Genomic DNA, 24,630 nt, shown 5'->3' with positions numbered 1-24,630 from the left:
TGCATTACCCTCTAAGTCATCTTTCCAGCCCACATTATTCAGTAAAATGAAAAGCTATAGCCTTTCGTTTCCTGTTTGTGAGACAGAGCTGTCAGGAATGAGGTGTTAACATGCGCAGATGACAGAAACGCCTCCTGGCATGGGGTAAACATGCAATAAGGATTAATAGTAACCCCTGAGGTAGGTATTATTAGTTCTGAAACAGAAACACACAGAGGTCCTCGGGAGCAACAGGGACGGTCTCATCTCAGGAGTGCGTAAAGCAAGGACTGAAGTTTCTGAATGTTCATTAAAGCCTCCACTGAGGCAGGATCCAGGTCCTTCTAGAAAATTCGAAGAGTGAAAATCAGTGCCACAAAGGGTGAATTTCTAAAATCTTTTATTACAGAGAAAGCTTAGAGACTAACATGATCCCTTCCTACATCCTAAATCTTATCCTTATACCTGTAGGTAAGCATAGCTACCTCCCTTCATCAAAGCTTCTCTCTCAGCAAATGGAGACATCACAGAAAGCCACAGCCGGACACAACACAGAGATCAACAGACAGTGGGTAGCCCAGACTCGTCAGATACATCTATACCACAGTTCCTGCATCGGCAACTCAGAAGGACCATCTCAGAAGAGGGGATGGGGAGCTGGTGAGAGCTAGAACACCAGGAAGTCTACTGTGAAACGCTCTCTCATAGAAATGGCTGCATAGACAAAATCTGAGCATAGCAGCATCAACAGACACACTAACACTAAAAGGGAAAATCCTGCGGGGCACACCCCTGGACAAGGAGCTACAGACAACAGCTGACTACTGAGAAAGGAAAACTTAGCCTAGCTCCTGGGTGAGTACCCCAGTTGGTTATCCAATACAAATCGAGCCCCCCAAACCATATATACACAAACAACAAAAATGGACTTAGCAGGTTGTATTTATCTATTTTTGCATACATATATGTATATTTGTAACAATAATAATTAGGGAAAAGAGGCTATTGATTTGGAAATGGTGGGGAGACATGGAAGGGTTGGAGGAAGGACTTGGGGGGACTGGAAGAAGGGAAGGGAAGGAGAAAAGTGACAATTATATTTTAATTAAAAAGTAAAAATTAAAAAAAAAGAATTTACTGCAGAAAGAGGAGCTCAAGAAAGGGTGCCAGGAAAGTCAGATTAGCATCCTATGGGAGGGGCCCCCCAACAGAGCTGCCACTGAGCTGGGTAGGGACTTTCCCTCATGCACAGCTCCCTCACCCAACCAGCAAGGGCTCACACAAGCAGCTCACACACTGCTCACCGTAGGAGAGTGGCCACACTCGGACATCCCTGCTCAGTAGGCATTGACCTTGGCTGGCCTGCTAACTGCTAGGCTTGCCCAGCATTGCTGGTCTCTGCCCCTGCAGGTGTTGCTGGTCCCTGCCTCTGCCAGGGTCTGTCAGCCGTCAGCTAACCGAGATGCAGCTGCAGCTCTTCCTGGCAAGCTCGTATTTGGCTCCCTGTCTAGGAGTCTGGGGCAGCCTCCTTCACAAGCTGGTTTCACCTACGATTAAGACTCTGTGAGAAGGCAGCAGATCCCTGCATGTGTGTCTTGTGGGACATCGTGCGTGCTGGTGGCCTATAGACACGTTCTGGCCTTCCTCCTGCTGGTCACCTAAGTTACCTCACACTCAGCTGCAGGCCCTTTTATTTGTCATCCCTAGTGCCCCCAAACTGGCTCTCTAAACCGTAACACCTGTTTTCACTGTGACCATTTCATGCTACTGGTTTTCTTCCTTCCCCCCCGCCCCATTGTGGTGCTGGGGATCAAACTCCAATTTTTCCTCAATTGTCCATTCATATCATTCAACCCTCAAAGGAAGTCCAGGTCTGTTGTTAACCACCATCTGCCAAGCTCTAGGCCCACGCACCTCTGACCCACAGAGATCTAGTAGGCTGACCACGCCCCCTCCTCCTGGTAAGGCTTTTGGTTGGTTTTGGAGATTGAGACACAGAGAGGTTAAGAACCTTGGCTGGAGTCACACAGTCTTATCAATGGGGAATCCTGCGCTCACATGCTGAAGCAGCCTCCTCCGGGCCTCTCACTTCCTACAGCTAATTCCTGTCGGAATCGCCATCACTCTCATGCGTGCATGCCACTCCTTTGCTCAGTCACAGGCCCTAGCTTACCTAGGTTATAGTGTATTTAACCAGAACTCTTATTTATCTACTCAGAAAACACCTGCTGTGTTTTGAAAAAGATTTCTTCATTTTCTTATTCATTTAAGGTGTGTACATACACTCCTGAGTGTGTGGATACACACCATGTTTGTGCCTTGCCCAAGGAGGCCAGAAGGTGATGTTGGAGCCTCTGGAACTAGAGACAATTGTCAGCCACCATGTGGTTTCTTGGAATTGAACCCAGGTCCCCTGGAAGGGAAGCAAGTGCTCTTAACCACTGAGCTATCTCTCCTACCTGATTCATTGTGTTTTGCTGACAGGTCAGGAGGTCATGGACACTATGCAAGCCACAGACAGCTAAGCATGGAAAGACTGTGTAAGTACTCCATTCATTGGATCTTGGTCAGCCGACTCTCATAGTGCTGTGTCCTGCGTCTCCTGTCCCTCTGAAATGCTGGGACTTGAACAAGAATAGGCCTTCCTATTGTGCTGACTGGTGCACAGGGCAAACCACCAATCACTGACTGAAGAGGGAGACTGGCTGCCTCAACAGAACAATAAACCAGGGCCAACCAAGGGGACGCCTGACCATAAGACCAGAGAGGCTGGAACTGGGTGTGTGGCACATGGGACAACAAAGGGAGCCACGGCATCTTGAAGTTTCCAGAGCAAAACTCTGGTCTCTGAGTGCTGTCATGATGCTCACTGGAACACCTAACCTCGTGACAGGATGGTCCAAACCCATCGGCAGATCCAAGGGCTTCAATAGAGCAAGAAGGTACGACCACTCCCCTACTTCTGACCACAGTCATGGGAAGGCTACTGTCTATCTGTCCGTCCTTGCCTTCTCTGTCCTTCCTAGAGGGGATCTCTCACCAGGGGCTCAGATGCCCAAACAGGGCCTCTTGGTTCCAGCCACCTCCTAGACACAGGTTCTTAGACACAGTTCTCCTCCAAGGTCACCACAGCCATGGATATTCAGCAAGAGGTATTTTGTGCTCTTCCCAAGGGTACTGGAAGATCTTTTTGTTGAGCAAATTCCATTTTTAAAAGCCTTCGACTTAGAGAAAAATTTAAACATACACAAAAGTAGACAATAGTGAAGCGAGCCTCCGCACGTCTGCCACACACCACTTTCTTCTTGAAGATAGAAATAGGAATGTTAAATAATGCACTTAAGATAGAAATCTATTGCAAAATAAAATTACAGGATTTCACGGTTCTTAGGCAATCAAATACTCCCTCCTTTTTCTTCCTGTCCTAAGTAATTCTAGCTTCTTTATTTCTTTCCTTCCATTTTTTTTTTTTTTGAGATGGCATCTTGCAAGGTTGCCAGGATGGCTAAATCCCTGGAATCAAGCCATCTATATGCCTTCACATCTGACAAGCTGGGGCTACAGGTGTGGAACATGTACCTGTCTATTCTAGTTTTGTTTTGAGATAGGATCTCTCTATGGATCCCTGGCTGTCTAGAACTTACCACGGCCTTGAATTCACAGAGATCCTCCTGCTTCTACCTCCTGAGTGTTGGTCTATCCTATTTTTAAATAAATTGTGTGTGTGTGTGTCTCATTCACATATAAGAGTTCTTGTGTAGTTTGTAAAGGGTGGACTTTTTTCCCAATATAGAGTAATTATGGCTGTCCACTTGAATGTGTAGTATCAGAACCACTACTAAACTACCAATAAAGTTATAAAGACTGTATCTCAGAAAAAGAGTCACCAATATGTCAACTGGCAGACAGTAGAAAACTACACAGAAACATTAGCTGTCCATACTGGATCTTTATACAAATAAATCTAGAAAAAAATAACAAAAACCAACAATTGGTGTCATCTGTAGCTGATATATATTGCATCTTCCCCTCCCCCCCAAGACAGGGTTTCCTTGTGTAGGCTGTTCTGGAACTCATTCTGCAGACCAGACTGTCCTGGAACTCAGATATCCACCTGCCTCTGCCTACTGAGTCCTGGAATTAAAGGTGTGTGCCATCACCACCCAGCTTCATATTTAATCTTTTTAAAAAAATTCCTTTAATGTTATAATTTGATCTCCACCATAAATACCATTTGCAATGGAGCAAAAATACACTGGCGTTCATTATAATAATGACTGAGCCAGGACAGCCACCCCAGGGAGATAGAATTTCTTTGCTTCCTTTTCAATTTTTTTTAATTTGAGATGAGGTCCCATATGTCTCTGCTTCCATTTCCTCATCTGTAGACCAGCTTAATAGAAGCCTCTTCCTTACAGGCTGGCTTTGAGATTGAGTTTATTTCTGTGGCTAGTATTACAGAGAGAATGCGTGGCTTACTGTATCGGCACATCTCTGACATCTTGTGTTTATCACAACAGCCATGGCCAGCACTGGCTTCCTATAAGTAAGATCCTGATACACAGAGATGAAGTCCCATATCTAAGATACATAGTGTGTAGACCAGGCTGGCTTCAAACTCAGAGACTGCTGCACTTAAAGGCATGCACCACCATGCACAGAATATCTATGCTTCTTTTCCCATGTGTCTAGAGCTGGAGTCTATAAAACAACCAGAGCCCGGTGCTGGCCTGGGCATGGTGCTACACCCCTGGGATGATAGTACACAGGAGGCTGGGGCAAGAGGGTCCTTTCAAGTTTCGACTAGACTGGACTACAGACAGAGAATTTTCTTATTTTTGTCTCTTTATATAGACCTGGTTGTTCTGGGACTTGCTCTATGAGTTCCAGGCTGGCCTAGAACTCTGTTTCTGAAGTGCTGCGATTAAAAGTGTAGGCCACCGATCTTGCTGAAGATTTAGAGAAACAAGCATAAAAGGGGTGCAGAAAAGGAGGAATGTGAAAGTCTCTTTTGTTTCTTCACTATTCCACTAAATTCGAGTTAGAGAATCCTACTTCTAGGAGCCCAGGGCTGGCCATGGCTGTCATGATAAATACAAGACCGTCAGGCTGATACAGTAAGCCACGCATTCTCTCTGTAACACTAGCTACAGAAATAAACTCCATCTTAAAGCCAGCCTGTGAGGAAGGGGCGTCTCTTAAGCTTGTCCACAGACAAGGGACAAAAGCAGAGAGCATGTCAGCAGCTTGCTCTGGCTACAGAGAGGGCGAGGGGATGGGGCCAGGAGGCAGCCCCAGTTGTCCAGCCCGGTCCTTGCTCAGTGTCATTGTAACAGACAGCGTGACAGGGCGGCTCCATTAGGCAGCTGGGAACAGTATGTTCTGAACAACTATTATCTTCAGTATCCAGTGTACCTCAATTCCCTTACTCCTTCTAAGATCTCAGGAAATAATTATGGACACTATTTTGTAGATGAAGAAATAGAAACTCAAGACATTAAATGGTTTGCCCTGACACAATCAATAAAGGACTAGTTAGTTTTTTTTTTTTTTTTTGCTACCATGGCACTAAGGATAGAAGTCATAGCCTCAACCATGCTGGGAAAAACTTTCTGACTGAACTCAAAACTTTTCTTTAGACCTTCCATTAATTAATAATCAAATCATTATTTTCCAGTGGAAGCTATATTTACAGCCATTAGTTCTGTTCCTAGGTATTTCTGAAATTTCTGAGAAATAGCCTTTTTCTTAAGACTTTTCCAAGTGGACTATTCTGCACTAATTCTGGTCTATGTTATATCATATTGACTCTGAAAGGGAAGTGTATATGAGATACTGAATCACCCTGTGTTCTAGTCTGATTAACTACAAAACACTGGGTTGCCGTGTAGAGCCAGCATTAACGATAACCATCCTGTCTTCTCATTAAATCATGTTGCCCTGAGTCACATTTGGGGCTGGAGAGATGGCTCGGTGATTATGAATAGGATCTGTTCTTCCAGCGGGCCCGAGTTTGACTCCCAGCACCCATGTCCCAACTATCAGTAATTCCAGAGCCAAAATCTGTGGCCTCCATGGGTTCCACATACACAGCAACCTCACCCCATGCTCATAATTAAAAATAAAAATAACTCTTAAAAATTTTTATTACACTTGAGGCTGGATGGTGGTGGCATACGCCTTTAAACCCAGCACTCAGGAGGCAGAGGCAGGCAGACCTCAGTGAGTTTGAGGCCTGCCTGGACTACAAACTGAGTTCCAGGACAGCCAAGACTGTTACACAGAGAAATCCTGTCTCGAAAAACAAAAAAAGACCCAAGGAACTCACAGCTCTCATTTCTATTCAATATTGTACCAAAGAGGTCTTAGCCAGTACAACGCAACAAAGAGAAACAGAAACTCAAGGTGCAAAACTAGATTACAAAATAATCTAGAGAAAAAAATTACAATTATGGGGGCCAGAGAGATGGCTTGGCAGCTAAGGACACTGTCTCTCTTCCAGGGGACCTGGGTTTGATTCCCAGCGCCTACATGGAGGCTCACAATTGCCTGTAAATCCCATTTCAGGGAATCCAATGCCTTCTTCTGGCCTCTGCAGGCATCGAGAACACATATGCTGCAAATACACACATGCAGGGTATATTACCTTAATTAGGGTTCTAATACTTTGATAAAACACTAGGATCAAAAACAACTTAAGAAAGAAAGGGTTTCTCCCAGTCTGCACTTACAGATAACAGTTCCTTGCTGAGGGAAGTCAGGACAGGAACCCAAAGAGGCAGAAACCTAAGAAGCTGATGCAGAGGCCATGGAGGGGTGCTGCTTCCTGGCTTGCTCCTCATGGTTTGCTCAGCTCTTTCTTATCAATCCCAGGTCCACTAGCCCAGGGATGGCACCACCCACAATGGGCTGGGCCCTCCCCCACCGATCATTAAGACAATGCCCTACAGACTTGCCTACAGCCTGATCTTAAGGAGACATTTTCTCAACTGAGATTCTCCCCTCTCAGATGTGTGGCGATCTTTTGCTTGTGCTTTAACTAATAAAGCTTTCCTGGAAGAGCAGAGAAGCAGAGCAGCCAGTCACTAGTTCTTACATCTACATAACTCTAGAGCAAAGGGGCGATCCTATCCCTACGAATCCTCAAACTGAATGCCCTGAGCTCCTATCTCCTCCCGCTTTATACTCCTCTCTCTGCCCAGCCATATCCCTTCCTGTCTCCACCTCCTTCATGCTGGGATTAAAGGTCTGTGACTCCCAAATACTGGGATTAAAGGTGTGAGCCATCACGGCCTGGCTCTGTTCCTCTTTTAGACTGGATCAATCTCACATAGCCCAGGGTGGCCTTGAACTCACAGAGATCCAGCTGCCTCGTCTCCTGAGTGCTAGGATTAAAGGTGTGTGCCACCATTGCCTGACCTCTGTGGCTAACTAGTGGCTTGGCTCTGTACTCTGATCTTCTGACAAGCTTTATTTGTTATAGCACAAACAATGTAGCACCACACAAGTTGTTATAGCTCGTGTCAAGTTGACATAAAACTAGTCAGCATGTAGCCAAGCATAAAATAATAAAATTTAAAAAAAAATTAAATTACAACTCAGTTTTACAAGAGCAATAAACTTCCTGTCTATGCAACAGCACGGAACAATTCAAAACCTCTTTTTCAAAGCCATTATTCTCAGCAAGGCCTAGTGACACCAGGCTGTCCTTCCATCTGTGCTGACGCCAGGACTGAGTCAGGAGCATAGGAAGGCCAAAGGCTGAGTGGGTAAGACGGCTTGCTGAGCAGAGCTACTCTCTGCCAAGCCTGAGGACACAATCTCCAGGACCCTCTGACCTTCACATACGTGCCACGTCACACAGCCACAACCTTGCACACACAGGAGGTTAAGATCACAATGGGAAAATCTACAGAGACAGCTAGCTAAGCTCGTGGAAACTCAGGAACTCTAGACTGACAGCTGTGGACCCTCCATGGGACTGAACTAGGCCTCCTATATGTGGGGGACCATGGTGAAGCTTGGACTATCTGAGGCCCTTGGCAGTAGGACCAGGATCTATCCCTGGTGCATGAGCTGACTTATTGGAGCCCATTCCCTATGGTGGGATGCCATGCTCAGCCTTACTATGGGTGGCAGGGGCTTGGTCCTGCCCCAACTTAATGTGCCAGACTTTTTTGCCTTCCCATGGGAGCTCTTACTAGCTGGGAGGAGTGGATGGGGGAGCTGGGGGGAGAGGGAAAAGGAAGGAAGAATGGGAGGAAGAACTCTGGATGAAATTTAAAATAAAATTAAAAACATAAATAAAAAAACCATGAATACACATAAATAAATTAATTAAAAATTTGTACAAAAATAAAGAAAGTTCAGAACCTGCCTGGACTACAGAGCAAGTCCAATGCCAGCCTGGGCAACTTGATGAGATCCAATCACAAAACAAAACAGAATGAGTAGGTCAATGTAGCTCTGTTAGGAGAATTTTTTTTTTTTCGAGACAGGGTATCTCTGTGGCTTTGGTGCCTGTCCTGGAACTAGCTCTTGTAGACCAGGCTGGCCTCGAATCAGTTAGGAGAATTTTTGCCCCGAATGCATGAAACTCTGGGTTCAAATGCCTGCAATCCCAGCGAGTCAGCAGACAGAAGCAGGTGGGTCAGAAGTTGGAGGCCATCCTTGGCTACACACTGAGTTCAAGCCTAGTCTGGATTAAATTTGGCTCCGCCCCCCCCCAGTGACAACAGTATCACAAACTAAATCAATATAAGAAGATGCTGTTTTCAATAGCAACAAAAGAAGTTAACCTGGCAATAATATTAGCCAAAGAGAAGCTATTGAGAAAATTATAAAATCTTACTGAAGGATATTAATTAAAATGATTCTAAATGCAAAAATGTTAAAATACATGCTAAAGATAACAACATAAGGCTAGAGAACAGGCTCAGTGGTTAAACATTTGTATAAGTGTAAGGACAAGAGGTATGTGAATCTTTATGAGTTCGAGACCAGTCTTGATCTACAGATTCACTTCCAGGACAACCAGACATACACAGAGAAATCCTGTCTCAAAAACCTAAAAATAAAATCAAATTAAATCTAGCCATGCTACATTTTGAAGATTTAGAAGTGTTGTTGATTTGTTTTGAGACAAGGTCTCCCTATGTAAATCTGGCTGTCCTCAAGCAGCCTACATGAACCAGGCCTGCTCTGTCCCATAAGAGCTGAGACTGCAGCGTGACTCACGACACCCAGCTTAGTGGAACCTGGCTACCAGGAGCACAGATGGAGAGTCACTTTTCAAATCATAAGGTATTTTATGATCAAGTATCAAAAGGTGCTCAGATTCGGCTTTTTTACTCTCCACTTAGGCAAATCCCATCCATCATTTGCATATATTAGCTCTGTGACCTGTGTAAATCCCATCCATTCATTTGCATATATTAGCTCTGTCGACCTGTGTGTCAGGGCCTCGGTCCACCAATCAAAAGAATCGGCTGTTGCAAAGAGGCCTTAGCTACCCAGGCAAACATCTCCTGCAATGCCTAAAAACAGACACCAGGGGGAGCAATTTCATTACTAAGGCCACCTTTCTTCCCTCCTGGTCACTTACTAGAACTGAATAGAAATTGGAAATAAAAATTCTGTTTCCAGTTTTTCCTTTTCCTCATCTATAAAGAAAGCCAAGAAGCTTTTCAGGGAGGAAGTTCCAAGATCAATAATTATCTTCCATAAATCACGTCTGGGCTCATGAGTTATGATGGACACGGCTAGTGCCCATGAAGCCGTCCTCACATGTGCCTGAAGGGAAGAACAGCGGGAAATTCCTTTGGATAAAATGAAGATAAACGATAGTAAAGCCAGGATGGCTCTATTCTTAGAAGGAAGGGACTGGAAAGACACACTAAGTCACACACCCCTTAGAGTAGAACACACTGCTATTGGGTTTTAGGAACACGGGTGATTTTACCTTAATTAGCACCTTCCAGTTTTTACAGTCAGAGTTTGGCTCCTCCGTGTCTGCCTGCTGCCATTTCGTTTCCTTGACTGGTTTCTTTTACATAGAAAGAAATCAACAGGTTAGCGGGTAACTCACGACACACCACAGGTCCCCTTGCCTGGGAGGTCAGTGTTTTAAAGGTAGGGTGTGGAGGTGAAATCACATTCCTTGCCAAGATGGCAGTTAGCTCCCATTAGCACATGTCAAAGGTAAAGAAAGCTTATTAAGTAGTTATAGAATATGCAATTTACACTTCACGTGAACCCAGCTAAGAGTATACAGCTCCTATTGGGAATAAGAATGTTTTCCAGTTAATTAACAAACTATTACAGAGATGTTTAACATCCGGTCTTCTAGAACGTGCTTCTTGATCCACACACTTAATTGAAGCCATTTAACACACATTCCCTTGTCTCATTGGGCCTTCTGATAGCAGCATTTAACCCTGCACGTGCTAATTGTAGGTCTAGAAGCTATCTTATAAGGCAAAATAGACATTAAGACACAGACAATTAAAGACCTGGTAAAGCATTAGCACTTCTAGGAATTGGAAGGCTTTTCTCCCCTGGGTATCCATGTACACTGTATGTTAAATGGACAGAGGGAGCAGGAACACAGGTATATGAGCAAAAGATGGGAACAGCAAGGATGCAGGAAGGTTCTGAGTGCCTGGGGGTTGAGAGATTAGAGCAGGGGATCTGGGGGAGGTATATGCTCTGGAGTCATGACAGGAGGGGCTCTAGGGGAGGGGAGGGAGGACCACAGGAAGTGCTGGCACATGTGGAGGTCAAGAAGGCAGCAAGGGAGTTATTCAGAGAAGGTGACCACCGTGATAGGAAAAAAATAGAAAATTGAGCAAAAATATAAATATATCAATGATAATGGAATCTACAACCAGAGGCTAATGGAATCCAGATTAGAAAAGTGACCCACTAGAAAGAACAGACCACTGAAATGCTGACTGCAATTGGAGACCAATATTAATTAATTCAGACACACCTATATAAATAGAGACACATGCATAAATGCACACATTATATACAGAATAATACATCTGTGCATTGTGAATAGGTGAGGGAGTGATGCTACCTGAGCCTTGGTTTCTCAGCACCATCCTGCTGGCCTACAGTGCCTAAAGTAAAGAGACTTCTGGGACAGGAAAGAGCAAGGTAAGTCTTAATGTCTTCTTAATGTCTGAAGAAATGATATAGACTTTTAAAAGCAGACCACTCCCATCTTCACAAGCTTCCTCTGGCCAAATCTGGGATAAGTAAGCATTAAAATGATATTAAGATGACAGAGGCAGGCGGATCTCTGTGAGTTCAAGGCCAGCCTGGTCTATAGAGTGTGTTCTAGGATAGCCAGGGCTACACAAAGAGACCCTACCTTGGAAAACAAAACAAGATACTAAGAAGGCTTCAGATTTAGCTCAGCGGTGAAGTGTGTGTTGAACATGCTAGAGGGTCACTCTTTAGCAGGGACATGTGTGTATTGGTACAAACACATATTAAGTAAACTATTGTCTTAGGGTTTCTATTGCTGTGATGAAACACCAGGACCAAAAGCAAATTGAGAAGGAAAGGGTTAATTTGGCTTACACTTCTAAGGAAGTCATAGGGGAGTGAAGCCAACTGAGTCCCCTGGCTTGCCCAGGACCACCATCCCAAGGACAGCACAACCCACAATAGGCTGGGCCATCCCCCATCAATCACTAATTAAGAAAATACCCCACAGGCTTGCCTACAGCTCAGTCTTAGGGAGACATTCTCTTAATTGAGGTCCCCTGCCCTTATGTGACATTAGTATGTGTCAAGTTGACATAAAACTACCCAGCACACTCTCCCTGAGGCCTGTGAGACTTTCTCGCACGTTATCAGGCCCAAACAAGAGGTCAAAGAAACCCAGACTTAGAGTTGGTCCATGGGAGAGCCAAGAATTGGGATTGGCACCTTCAATGAAAGCAGTTTGGGAGACTGAGCTCTCAACCTGTGGGATCTGATGCTGACTCCAGGTAGCTGTCAAACTGAATTGTCCATTTCCGTCTGAAGAATTGAAATATGGGCACACACTCAGTCTTACACATGCGCTCTCTCTCTCTCTCTCTCTCTCTCTCTCTCTCTCTCTCTCTCACACACACACACACACACACACACACACACACACACACACGGTGTCAGGAATAGTCTGTAATTAAAGTAGAGTATACTAACCCAACAGAATGAAAGCACCGATCTCTAAAACTGGCCAGGGCGTGAATTACAGGGAGAGACTGAAGCATTGCTGTGCCAGGATGAAGGACATTGCAGGCACTAGACACCCAGATGTGAGAAGTCTTCCTGGAATGACGGTAGACCAGAAAGCAAAAGGATGCTGTTGAGACAATAGCTAAAGCTGGCAGGGTGGGTGCATTGGAGGTGGGGTTGGCCCTGGGTGGATCTCTGGAGTGTTACAATGTGGCTCCTTTGAGGTCAGCAGAGTGCATGCCCAAGGGCGGGAGGCTTCTTGTCTACAGGTTTTTCAGAGACACAGTCCCCTACACAGCAAAACTGATACATGGTATCCTACCGAGTCTGTTAAAAGAATACAGAGTTCTTCATACAACTCTTGTCACTCTGTAGCTGTAAAATTATTGCAAAGTAACTTAATATTTTAAATGTTCAAAGAGCCAGCTGGTGGTGGTAGGCGCCTTTAATTTCAGCATTTGGGAGGCAGAGGTAGGCAGACCTCTGTGAGTTCAAGGCCAGCCTGGTCTACAGAATGAGTTCCAGGACTGGCTCCTTCTTAGCTACCGAGAAACCCTGTCTTGAAAAAACAAACAAACAAAATATTCAAGGTAATAGAAAAGGACATAGATATAAGATTAAGGAGGAGGAGTTCTCAACACCAGGGGGCACGTAAGCTTTTTTGGCTGATTTATTCATTCATTCATTCATTCATTCATTCAGCCAGTGTCTCATTACATAGCTCAGGCTGGTCTTGAACTTGGAGCGCTTCTGACTCCAGCCTCCTGAGTAGTAGGTGCACAGGTGTGTGCCACCATGCCTTGTTCATGCACACTAGACTTTATTTTTTTTTTAAATTTATTTATTTATTAAGGATTTCTGCCTCCTCCCTGCCACCGCCTCCCATTTCCCTCCCCCTCCCCTGATCAAGTCCCTCTCCCTCATCAGCTCAAAGAGCAAACAGGGTTCCCTGACCTGTGGGAAGTCCAAGGACCGCCCACCTCCATCCAGGTCTAGTAAGGTGAGCATGCAAACTGCCTAGGCTCCCCCAAAGCCAGTACATGCAATAGGATCAAAAACCCATTGCCATTGTTCTTGAGTTCTCAGTAGTCCTCATTGTCCGCTATGTTCAGCAAGTCCGGTTTTATCCCATGCTTTTTCAGACCCAGGCCAGCTGGCCTTGGTGAATTCCCGATAGAACATCCCCATTGTCTCAGTGTGTGGGTGCACCCCTCGCGGTCCTGAGTTTCTTACTCGTGCTCCCTCTCCTTCTGCTCCTGATTTGGACCTTGAGATTTCTGTCCGGCACACTAGACTTTAAAAGTTTGGCCCGTCTCCATTGCATACAGAAAGCAGTTTTTAATTATGCCTGAGCATTTACTTATATAAATATTTCTCCAGGCACTCTGATAAGTCATATTCTGAAGCATTCTGAGCTCAGCGCTGAGGATCTTATTTCCATTACCTTATTTTTTTCACTGTGTTACTGTGTATTGCAGCTAATTAAATAGCGGGCTTTTTATAGAACAATCCTGCTAACAAAAACAATAGCCCTCATTTGTAGCTAAGTATCTTTTATTAGACGGCATAACTACTCTGCTCCAAGCTGCATCCCCAGTCTGATTTATATGCTTGAACTCCACCTCCACAACTCACTACAAGGCAGAAATCATTATTAGCCTACTTACAGGTGGTGAACTCACAAACAAGGGCGAGGTCTTAGCCGGTGAGAGGCAGGGCTGGGATTGAACCCTGGCAAGTCTGTCTCTAGCGCCCATATTTTTTTGATATGTCTTTTTGTATCTAGAACACATTTAAAGCTTTGTAAAAGTTGGGCATGGTGGCATACGCCTTTAATCCCTGCACTCCGGAGGCAAAGGCAAGTGGAACTCTATGAGTTCAAGGCCAGCCTAATCCACACAGCTAATTTCAGCCCCACCAGGGCTGTATAGTGAGATCCTGTCTCAAAAACAGAAAGGTTTCTTTAGAATAGAAACTGTGTCTCTATCTGCACCCATGTTCTTCTTCAAGCAGATTTAAGACAGCATCCTGTGCCTAGAAGTAGCACTCGGCTGAAAGGCTGCTCCTGGTTAGTAGCTCTATCTTCTGAACTGCTGCCCACTCAATATGACCTAAGCCCCATGTCCCAAAGTTGTGATGTCTAAGGGACAAGACATCAGGCATGGAATAGGAAAGGAGAGAGAGACCGACCATCTACCTCAGTGTAGGACCAAGGTTTCCTCCAAAGAGGCCAATAGGAATCAGGAAGTCCCTCTTCATATGCCTGGAATTGAGCTCAGAGCAAAGATGGAGCTTTCTACCTGCAACATTACACAACATAGAGAGAAAGCTCTTGGACAAAGGGTTAAGGAAGACTCACTGGAAAAGCTGATTCCTAGGCATGGGGTGCATGGGAGAAGCCTGGGGTGGAATGTGTAGAAAAGGTGAAACCACCCAGGCTGAATAGCAGACACACTGGGGTTCTGGCCACAAAGAGCACGTTATATCTCTGGGCAGAAACAAAGAAACCTCTAAGTGGGCAACATAGCTCTCTCTCTCTCTCTCTCTCTCTCTCTCTCTCTCTCTCTCTCTCTCACACACACACACAGAGACAGAGAAAGACCCTCTACCAGCCTGCCAGCTACGTTCTGACTTTTGGCTAAAGCATCCCTCTCAAGGGGAGGTGTACACACACAAATACTTCCTTCCAATGCAGTACTGACCCCTGATGATCACATGTTCTTTTCTGACCAAGACAGTCCTGCCTTACTCTTGTTCCAGGTTCCAGTCTCCCTGACTAGTAACTCCCATTCTTTCCTCATCCTATTTGGGGTGATAAATCACACAGGCACCGTACTCAATTCCCACTCTATACAAGCTGCCAGTGGAGGCTGTTAGCTCTGTTACAGTCAGCTGTAAAATCCCTCTGAAGGAGGAGGCAGGGAGCCTGAGTTATACATGCAAACACGGCTCTCAACCCAACACTGGAAAGAAAAGCCATGTCCAGTCCCTAGCTGAAGAAAGCGCTACCAACTTCTGCCCGGGGACGTGGCTGGCTTGTCTTCTTCGCTGAGCATCTACTTTACCATGAACTGCACCCCAGCCCTCATTGGGCTTTCTGAGTGGTCTTAATGACCAAATCTGCAGGCTACATAAGTGGTTTGACAAGACACACGTTCACTCTGTTAAGTAGGGTGTTGCAGTTGTCATAGTCCAAGCCGCAAGATGACTGTCCTCCACCAGGGACCTACTAAAATGACAGAAGAGTGTTCTGAACAAACGTAAGCCTCCCTTCTTAGGCACCGACAAGATTATCTGGTGCGGACTACAGCTCCAAAGAGCGTAAACAAGGGTCTACATGAACACACTTCCCATCACCTGTGCGAGGAAACCCAATGCTTATTTACATTTACTTCCAGATCGAAAGTGGAACAGACGTCGTGGGGGCCTTTTGAAGAATCAAAATAGCTTATATAAATCCTTCACATTAAAATATCCTGTGCCATCACCAACTCTCTGTTTCATTCGATTGCCAGCTGAAAATATCGAGGCGGCTTTGTCTCGGGCTTATGTAAAGCAAAGACTGCTGGCTGCTCCTTCCACTCTTAGGTGTTTTAAGTAAGAAGGCTGCTTTTTCTACTGCAAGCAACTTCGTAAGATCTAGACAAAAGGGTTTTCTGAGGAACTGGGGTTTGGTGAATAGAAAGGATTCCTTTAGTGAGCCATTTAGACGTTTTAAAAAATCCTTTCAGAAAAGGCCGTGCTTGCTCAGAATCGCTTCATCAAATCTGAACCGTTTCTGAATGGGAGGCCCGCCGCTCTAGTCGCGTTTACCTGGGGTTTCTTTTCATTTATTTAAATTCTGCAGGTAGTTTAAATACCAGAATCCAATTGCAGCTAGCCTGTGTGTTGCTAAAACTGTGTGATAGGCTTAGTGAGCACACTCCAGGCTCCTGTCAGGTGCAGGGCCCTGTGATGGCTCAGCTAATGAAGGGGGTGAAGTGTCATTTCAAAGGGATTCACACGAGCAAGCGGCCTTTGAAACCTCTCCCCAAACCGCACTATCTCAACAGGGGAGAGAAAGAGCAGGGCATGAGAAGAATGAAAAGAACTCCAGGCACAAGGACCAGCTGGCAAGAGGCTCAGGAGATGCGGCAGGAAATACACCAGGTGCATCCACTAGGTGACAGGGATAAAAAGCTACAGGAAGTACCCAAGTGTGTGTGGGGGGGGTAGGGTGGGCAAAGCAAGTGAGTGGTGTTACTAAGCCTCCAATGGTTGATGGTAGATGTACAGTGGGACCGGGGGGGGGGGGTCAGGACCAGAAACCACTCGGGAGATTTCACAATTGTTCAAATAAAACAGTAACAATACAGGTGGTGATGGAGAGCAATGAGCAGAGGAAGAGGGGTTCCCACATGGTGGAGGTCAGGGATGAATCCCAGGGCTGGTATATGCTAGTCAGTGTTCACTTCTGAGATTCATGTGCAGCCCCAGGTTTTTCTAGGTTGCCTGGCTAGGTGGCTGGCTGGCTGGCTGGCTGGTTGGGTTTTTTGGGTTTGGTTTTTTTTTTTTTTTTTTTTTTTTGAGATGGGGTCTTGTTGTGTAGCCCAGACTAGCAAGGAGCTCACCATCCTCTGGCTTTAGCCTCCTGAGTACTGAGATTAAAGGTAGGAACCACCTGGCCCTGCCTGTAATACGTTCTTTTAAAAACAAGATTCTAATCTCTAGAATTTGGAAACTGCTATATATAAGAAGCTATGAGAAAAGGACATTCCATAGAGGTCTGGGACCTTAAGCCTGGACAGGGATGGCAAGGTTAAGCAGAGGCCTCCTGTGCGACTGGATGGGAGTGTGAATGTGTTTGTTCCTCACGTCTATCCTGTGCAGCCGCAGGGGAATGGCCATGTCACAAGGTATGAACACATCCCTCCCACCTGCCAAACACTCCTGATTGTGAGGGATCATTTGTCGAGCAGACGCAGGAAGGAGGGAGGTTTAGAGACCGGATCAACCAACCTGACACAGGCCAGAGCCTGAGGAGGGTCTTGGAGGAGTTATCACAGGAGGAGGTGACAAGGGACCCCATAAAGATAGGAGAGGGTGGAGCTAGAGGCCTCAAGCAAAAGAGAGCAACACAATAGTCAGGGGCTGGAGAGATGGCTCAGAGGTTAAGAGCAGTGGCTGTTCTTCCAGAGGTCCTGAGTTCAACTCTCAGCACCCACGTGGTGGCTCACAGCCATCTGTACTGAGATCTGGTGCCCCCTTCTGGCCTGTACATGCCAGCAGAACATTGTATGCATAATAAATAAATAAATCTTAAAAAAAAAAAAAAAGACAATAGTCAGGATGAAAAACCTCGGAGTGGCAAAGCTGAGAAGTAAAAAAGCAGAGGCACCAAAAGAGGGCAGCAAAAGAAGCCAGGGTGAGGATTCCTCATTGAGTACAGTTCCATGCTGTGCTAGGTGCTAATGGCCCAGGTCTGCTTTCTCCTGACAACCACCTGGCAGGCAGAGCCATTGGATGCAGCTGACTGGTTTCCCCAAAGCATGCCACAAGTAAGCAGTGGGCAGGGCACCTAAGACAGCCAGGTCCACATGCTTGGCCTCCAGTCTCTGTAGTGGGGGAGGAGACTAGAGGTCACATCTATCCTGGGTTCACAGGGGGCCTAGAACCGAGTTCAGTACGGGAAGGGCGCAGGTGAAGCGTGAGGCTGGCAGAGCCCATGGTGGCTCTTTCACGAGGGGGCAAAAGGAGCATTGATACTGGGTTCTTGGCTAACACAAAAACCATTTCAAAAGGCAGAATTTTTTCATTAAAAGATCAGCTTTAGACTAGGACTTACGTACTCTAACAAAATACAGTGAGCTTCTTTATATATCTGAAAATGCAAATTCTATGTTTAATATATGTGTACATATATTAATATCCGTACATATAATATAATATTCGTGCATTAGAATTGTACATACTTTACATATGTGCAGAAGCATTCATGCATTAGATTTGTACATACTTCATATATATGTAGAAGTATTCATGCATTAGATTTGTACATACTTCATATATATGTAGAAGTATTCATGCATTAGATTTGTACATACTTCATATATATGTAGAAGTATTCATGCATTAGATTTGTGCATACTTCATATATATGTAGACATATTCATGCATTAGAATTACATATACTTTACACATGTATAGAAGCATTCATGCATTAGAATTGCACATACATTTTTGCATTCCTTGCCTTTGTCTTTCGAGAAATTGAAATTTCCTTTCAAAATGATATTTACCGCTGGATCTGGGGAAGCAAAAGGAAAACAGGCTATGAGAACATACAAGATAGCAGAAGAAATAAACACTAAGTGGGTTGTTTTTTTTTTTTCTCAGCCATGGGGTGCTTTCACCAGCGGAAGCGAATTCACAGTGTCCTTTATGGAGAAAAGAGCTTTCCTCCGGAGCTGCAGGAGCCGAGGGAAACATGCTCAGGCCTCCTGGGGGACGCGGATGGCTGTCGTGTTTGCAAGCCTCTGAGAGATAAGCTAGCAGGCTGCTCTCCGGGCGGTGGTTTTTCAGTCTAGCATTGTCCCTGCAAACCAGCTGTGAGCTGTGTGTGCCTGAATGTCAGGATAGGAAGGGCTTTCCACCTCCTGTCTGGAACAGCACCCTGAAGAGGGCGAGTCAGTGGCTTTCTGAGTACAGGGGACAGTCAGCAGCAGCAGGCCTCCCAGAGTGACACTTTGGGGTGTGAGGAGGATGCAGTGTTGGTTGCATTCAGTCTCGCTATTCGTAGAGGCATTTTATTTTTCTTCCGCTGTTTTGACGCAGAATTTCACTGTTTATTCCAGGCTCCACCTCCCAGCCGAGGCCCCCTGTCTGAGTTTCCCAACGGATGGGATTGCTGACCTGCTCCACCAACCACATCAGGCTAACATGGGCACTTCAAGTGAGATAACTGAGAAATTTAAGAAGTGGCCAGGTATGATTCCATCACTAGTGAGGCTGAGGCAGGAGGATCACTGCAAGTCCAGGACCATCCTGGTCTATATAGCAAATTCTAGACCTTGGGCTATCTACTAAAAACCTATCTCCCACATGCCCCCCTCAGAAAACGAAGTTGGACAATTAAAGCTGAGCCCACCCATTGTTCCAACAATGAACGAAAACGAGAACAATTTAATCACTGGTTGTTTGTGTGACCTAATGAGCTCCCTGCCATTGCTCTCCTCCCCAGTCCCACCCCTCACCCCAGCAGGTGCTTTTGTGACCTTCTGGGTCCAGGCTGAGACAGGATAATCCCAGGAAAACTCGGGTTAAACCCTCCATACCAATGGCGTTAGACGGCTTCTGGTGACAAAAGTGACCTTAAACCGGGCGATGGTGGCACATGCCTTTAATCCCAGCACTCGGAGGCAGAGGCAAGCGGATCTCTGTGAGTTTGAGGCCAGACTGGTCTACAAGAGCTAGTTCCAGGACAGGCTCCAAAGCTACAGAGAAACCCGTCTCAAAAAACCCCCCCAAAAAAGAAAAAAAAAAGTGACCTTAAATAAACAGTTTCAGGCCGGTTTTGTGACTGAAGCAATCACTGGTGGATGATAAGCCAGGGCTTCAAGACAGGTAAGAGTCTCCACCTCCGACCTGGAAGTTGACATTTGGTGGACCCAGCTGAACATAGTCAAACTCATTTCTTCAGTCCCAGCAGAAACACATGTCTATGGATGCTGTGTCCTGAAGCTGCAGGGGCAGAGGGAAGGGGACCCTTGGCTCAAACTAGCTTGAGCTGGCCACAGCTTAGCTCTTTGCTTTAACTTCATGGGCAGCTTTGATTGGATGGACTAGCTCCCTAAGCTCCTTCCAAGGGTAGGAAACAGACAAGACCCCAGCCTGAGATGGCTACTTGTCCCACGGTTGCTTGTACACTGCCCACCTACTGTCCAGTGAGGTCTATCCTTAAATCCTGTTACCTTTCCAAATGAACTGGTTGTGACCATTGGAGAAATCTCCGTTTCCATCCAATATCAAGATTGGTTTTTTCCCCAGAGAGCACTTGCCCTGTATCACTGAACTGTGAATAAGCGTGGGGAACTGTCCTTTTGTATAGATCACACAGTCTCCAAAATACAACATGTCCCTCTAGTATGGGCTAAAGTAGAAAGCACTGTTTTAAGAGGCAATCCTGAGTTCAAGTCTCAGTTCCATCACTGTGTGTGTGTGCACGTATGTGTGTGCGTGCAAGTGTGTGTGTGTGTGTGTGTGTACGTGCATGTGTGTGTGTGTACATGTGTTGGTGGGCCTGGGTGGTCTTTAGGGCCTTGTGCACGCTAGGCAAGTGCCCTCCATTGAGCTATACCTCCAGCACAGCCAGTTCTGCCTTCTTAACCCTCAGACATGCATTGAAATCCTGCTATGTGTGGCTAGACAGGGAGAGGTGGTGAAGCTCGGTGGTCTGGCTGTCACGTCACATCCCAGAATATGCTCATCTCCGAGGGACACTCCTCAGAGTCTTAGTCAGTGCTCTGACGCTGTGAAGAGACACCATGACCACGGCAACTCTTATAATGGAAACCATTTAACTGGGACTAGCTTACAGTTCAAAGGCTTAGTTCCTTACCATCATGGTAGAACATGGGGCATGCAGGCGGACTTGGTGCTGGAAAAGGAGCTGAGAATTCTATGTCTATCCTTAGGCAACAGGAAGTGAACTGTGGTCACTGGGCATAGCTTGAACACAGGAGACCTAAAACCCCACTCCCAGTAACACACTTCCTCAAACAAGGTCACACCTCTAATAGTGCCACTCCCACTGGGGACCTTTTTCTTTCAAACCACCACATCACTCCTGCTTTCTGACTTTGGCTAAGTGTTGTGAGGATTAAAGGGCTTGGTCATCCAGGCCAGAAGTCATGGGTGGACCACATAAGGTGCTGTTTCTCTGGGTTCATAGGGGACTCTTAGGAAATGTTTGTGAGATATACAGTGGGGACCCCCCAAGGCCATCCTTTGAGAGCCCTAGGGACAGGAACTACAGTGGGCGTCTGATTTACGCTGCTTTGCACAGCACGCTGCTGGGACTGAGGCCACTGGAAGACAAGGCAAAGGATTCCAGGGACCACAGCTTCCCAACCACTCAGTCTCTCTGAAACTACTGCCAGCAGTTTGTACGTGAGAAGTTCAGAGACGTACAAGATTCATCCTTCTTTCTGGGCATGAAATCACCTAATCCAAAAAAAATCGTAGTGAAATGCGCCCATTTAAGACAAAGTGGATCTTAGGACCTCACAGGAGGCTGGAACCCTGACATTATATATATGAGCTAATTTTAAGGAATCCACATATATATATAAGCTGACTCTAGATAGGTAAAGGATCTGCACACTGGCCAGTCCTTCCCGCAACGTCTTATCCAGCCATATCTTCTGTGTGAAAGAGACATTGCTGCTCGGATTCTGCAGCCTGAGGACTTATTCCATAAGCTCTGTGCAGAAAGAGGCCACACGGCTATTTCACAGGTCATCACGCACGGCACTGACTGTGTAAGCCATGCTGGACAGGGTATTAATAAATGGGAAGCTGCCATCTGGCAGCACAACCATGGTACCTTCACTGTCATCGCTGTGGTCAGATCCGTGTAGGTTTTTGGGTCTCTTCATGACAGGTTGTTCACAGGGAGGCGAGACCAACAATTGCACTAACTTTTTCTCGTACGTTTTTCTGGTGGAAGCTGAGAAACAACATGGAGAATTGAACTGTTCAGTGTTGTATACATAGAGTTCAAAAGTTATTTTCTAACCCAGGCCTTTCTTCGAGGACCTGACATTATTGCCTAATTATGGCTTTCAACAATGAGGTGGACCCCCCCCCCCCCAGCCACTCAAATCACTGCTCCCATTATACCAACAGGTACTGGATACATCTTATACAGATACATCTTATACTGATACAGATTATCAGTAACCGGGTACTGAAGACACCTGAGAACAAGCGGGACATGGTTGTCCATGAGAATAGAGATAATGAAAATACAGGCTACATCCAAAAACCCAAGGTGACTAATATAATAATTGGATTTTCAGTGTTGAAATAAAATAAAACGACAAAAACAAAAACAAAACAAAACAATACAAACAAAAATTTCCCTCCCTGGCCTTGTATTTCCCAGTCTGTAAGGACCTGGGGCTGTCTGTTCCAGCTCCTCTCCATATGGCTTCCTGTTTTCCTCTTTGTATTTTTAGTGCCTCTTACTGCATATGTCCCTCCTTCTTCTACTTTTCTGATTTAGACTTCAGATGTAGTTTGTCAAATGAATACCCCCCAACATGAACTGTAAACGTACGCAGTATTGGGCCCGCTGAAAATCCAAGCTTCTCCAGTTGCATGTGCAGTTCACAGTCACTGAGACACTGCACATCCACCATACTGATAGAAGCTGGCCTCCTCTCTGACAGCGGACTCCTGGGAGCAGGAAAATATTACATTCATTAAGACAATGTTACCAGTAAATACCACAGCGCAGGCGCTAAGGCACACATTGCCGCTGCTGCTCCCTGCCTGAGAGTCCTGCTGGGATTGGCAGCCTTCAGGCAAAACTTGAGGTTTCTACTCTACCTGAGGTTCTTAGGGATCGGTGATTTCTAATGTTTTTCCTCAACTAACGTAAGAAAACTTACCTGGGTAAAATGAGGAAAATAGTTTCATCCTGGAACTCTGCTCAGGACTCCAGTGCCCCACCCCGGAAGATAAGCCATTAATTAAATAAGACTGAGGTGTGAGAGATTTGTTTTCAGTGAGTGAGAAAGTTATTTATCAGTGCCCTCCTTTTCCTGAGGCTACCGTGAGCTCAGGGCAGTCAAGGACTGCAAGCTGGCAACAGTTGGCTTTCCCTCCTGCAGTTTAACACTGAGCACAATGAGACACAGTTTTTAAAGGATTCAAAATTTTCTACTTACATGCATTTTGTGCACAAGTGCAAATGCATCTGTGCAGATGGGTGTATCCCACAGGAGGTCGGAGGATACCTTATGAAAACAATTCTCTCCTTCCACCATGTGAAGCCATAGGCAAGGGCCGTTATGTTGTCAGCCTAACGGTGTTTTCGGTTTTAATTAGCCGCTAGAAAACACTGTGGCTGATGGACTGGCATTTGGAAAAAGCCAACGCTCAATCCTCCAGGCAGATTGAGTTGAACAGGTTTGTGAAGTCTTGATCTGTCTAAACCTATTCAACCTCAAGTCAATTAGTTATATCCCCTTTACCTCTTGATTCCCACTCCCCAAACGGACCCCATCACCCACGGAGTGACGTGGACAGGGTGGAGTCACTCATCTGAGGAGCCTTCTCTCTGGCTTTGCCATTCGGGACTCGTACATTGGCTCATTTCTCACAGGTCTCAAGGATTTTAATATTTCAGGGAAAGCAATCTCGGTGCTCAGCACAGAAAGACAGCGTCCCACTTTAGAAACGGCTTTGCCTTTATTGGTGCTCAATCAATGTCCACTTAGGAAGCCCATCGTAAACAAGCTAGAAAAAGCCAGGGAACTGTGACCCATGACAGAGTGCTCAGGAATGCTTGTTTGGGTAATTCTGTGATTCAAACTATGCTTCTTTTCACAAACGCAGGCTTGGATAACATTAGTTTCTGCCTTCTCCATGCATTTGGGAAGCTGTGTCCAGAAATCAGTCTAACGCTAGAAAGGCAAAGGGCACTGTGGCTCACAGCTCAGATTTTTATTTATTTTTTATTATTTATTCATTTATTTGGGACTGGAGGCACACTTAAGCCATCCGGCGACATTTGTTCCAGAGAACAGCTGTCTGTTGTTTCCCTGGCTTCCCAAAAATAACCTTCCAAAGAGCTCCCATCAATTTCAGTGACATTAAACAATTGCCTAGAGGGGACACACATATGGAAGACAAACATGCAAATGCAACCCAACCGGATGCTGAATTCACTCACCCCTTCACATGGTTGTGGGAAGTCTATGCAGTCAGGCAGTGAGTCGGTTACCTAAGCTGTGTGAGACTCACCCAAGGGTTGCCAGGAACAACTGTCCCTTCCTTGCCTGCTAGATATGAGGGTAATCACAATACTGACAGTGTGACATCAGTGACCTCCCTCTGGCCCAGCAACACTGATGGGGAAATTAGATGATGGACTTAAGCTGAGTTCAAACAGCGGGAGGCACTGGCTAGCTTCAGAGGTGGAGTGCTGTGGCAGAAGATCTGAAGAGGCTACAGTCACTTTGGCGCACAGGAGGAAGGAACTGCACGTGACTAAATGGTGCCAAGAAACATGGAGGAGAAATGAGAAGTCAAGCAAATGCCAGCATCTGGGCCACCATCAAAAGACTCACAGGGAAACCAGAAAGTGGAAGAGATATCGGTCCACATGAAGGATTTTTATGAGAGCCAGGTGTGGTGGCGCACGCCTTTAAG

At 45.7% G+C, this 24,630-nt stretch overlaps 1 protein-coding gene across 1 annotated transcript in view; it reads right to left on the bottom strand.

Annotated features, from left to right (window-relative positions):
* Nucleotides 1–24,630, bottom strand: part of Lemd1 (LEM domain containing 1) — a 63,851-nt gene that overhangs the window by 3,784 nt on the left and 35,437 nt on the right. Inside the window, exons 2-4 of the mRNA XM_041649060.1 lie at nucleotides 22,532–22,650; nucleotides 21,797–21,919; nucleotides 18,429–18,499 (exon numbers count right to left, since the gene is read on the bottom strand). Coding sequence (XP_041504994.1) covers nucleotides 18,429–18,499; nucleotides 21,797–21,919; nucleotides 22,532–22,613 — 276 coding nt within the window. The 5' untranslated portion in view covers nucleotides 22,614–22,650. The remainder of the gene's footprint in view (nucleotides 1–18,428; nucleotides 18,500–21,796; nucleotides 21,920–22,531; nucleotides 22,651–24,630) is intronic.

This window comes from Microtus oregoni, unplaced genomic scaffold (assembly GCF_018167655.1).
Source record: "Microtus oregoni isolate MIOR12 unplaced genomic scaffold, Mior012 000003F_ref0000135, whole genome shotgun sequence".
Taxonomy (NCBI): Eukaryota; Metazoa; Chordata; class Mammalia; order Rodentia; family Cricetidae; genus Microtus; species Microtus oregoni.
Note: the sequence above shows the minus strand (reverse complement) of the source record. Positions and strands in the feature narration are given on the sequence as shown.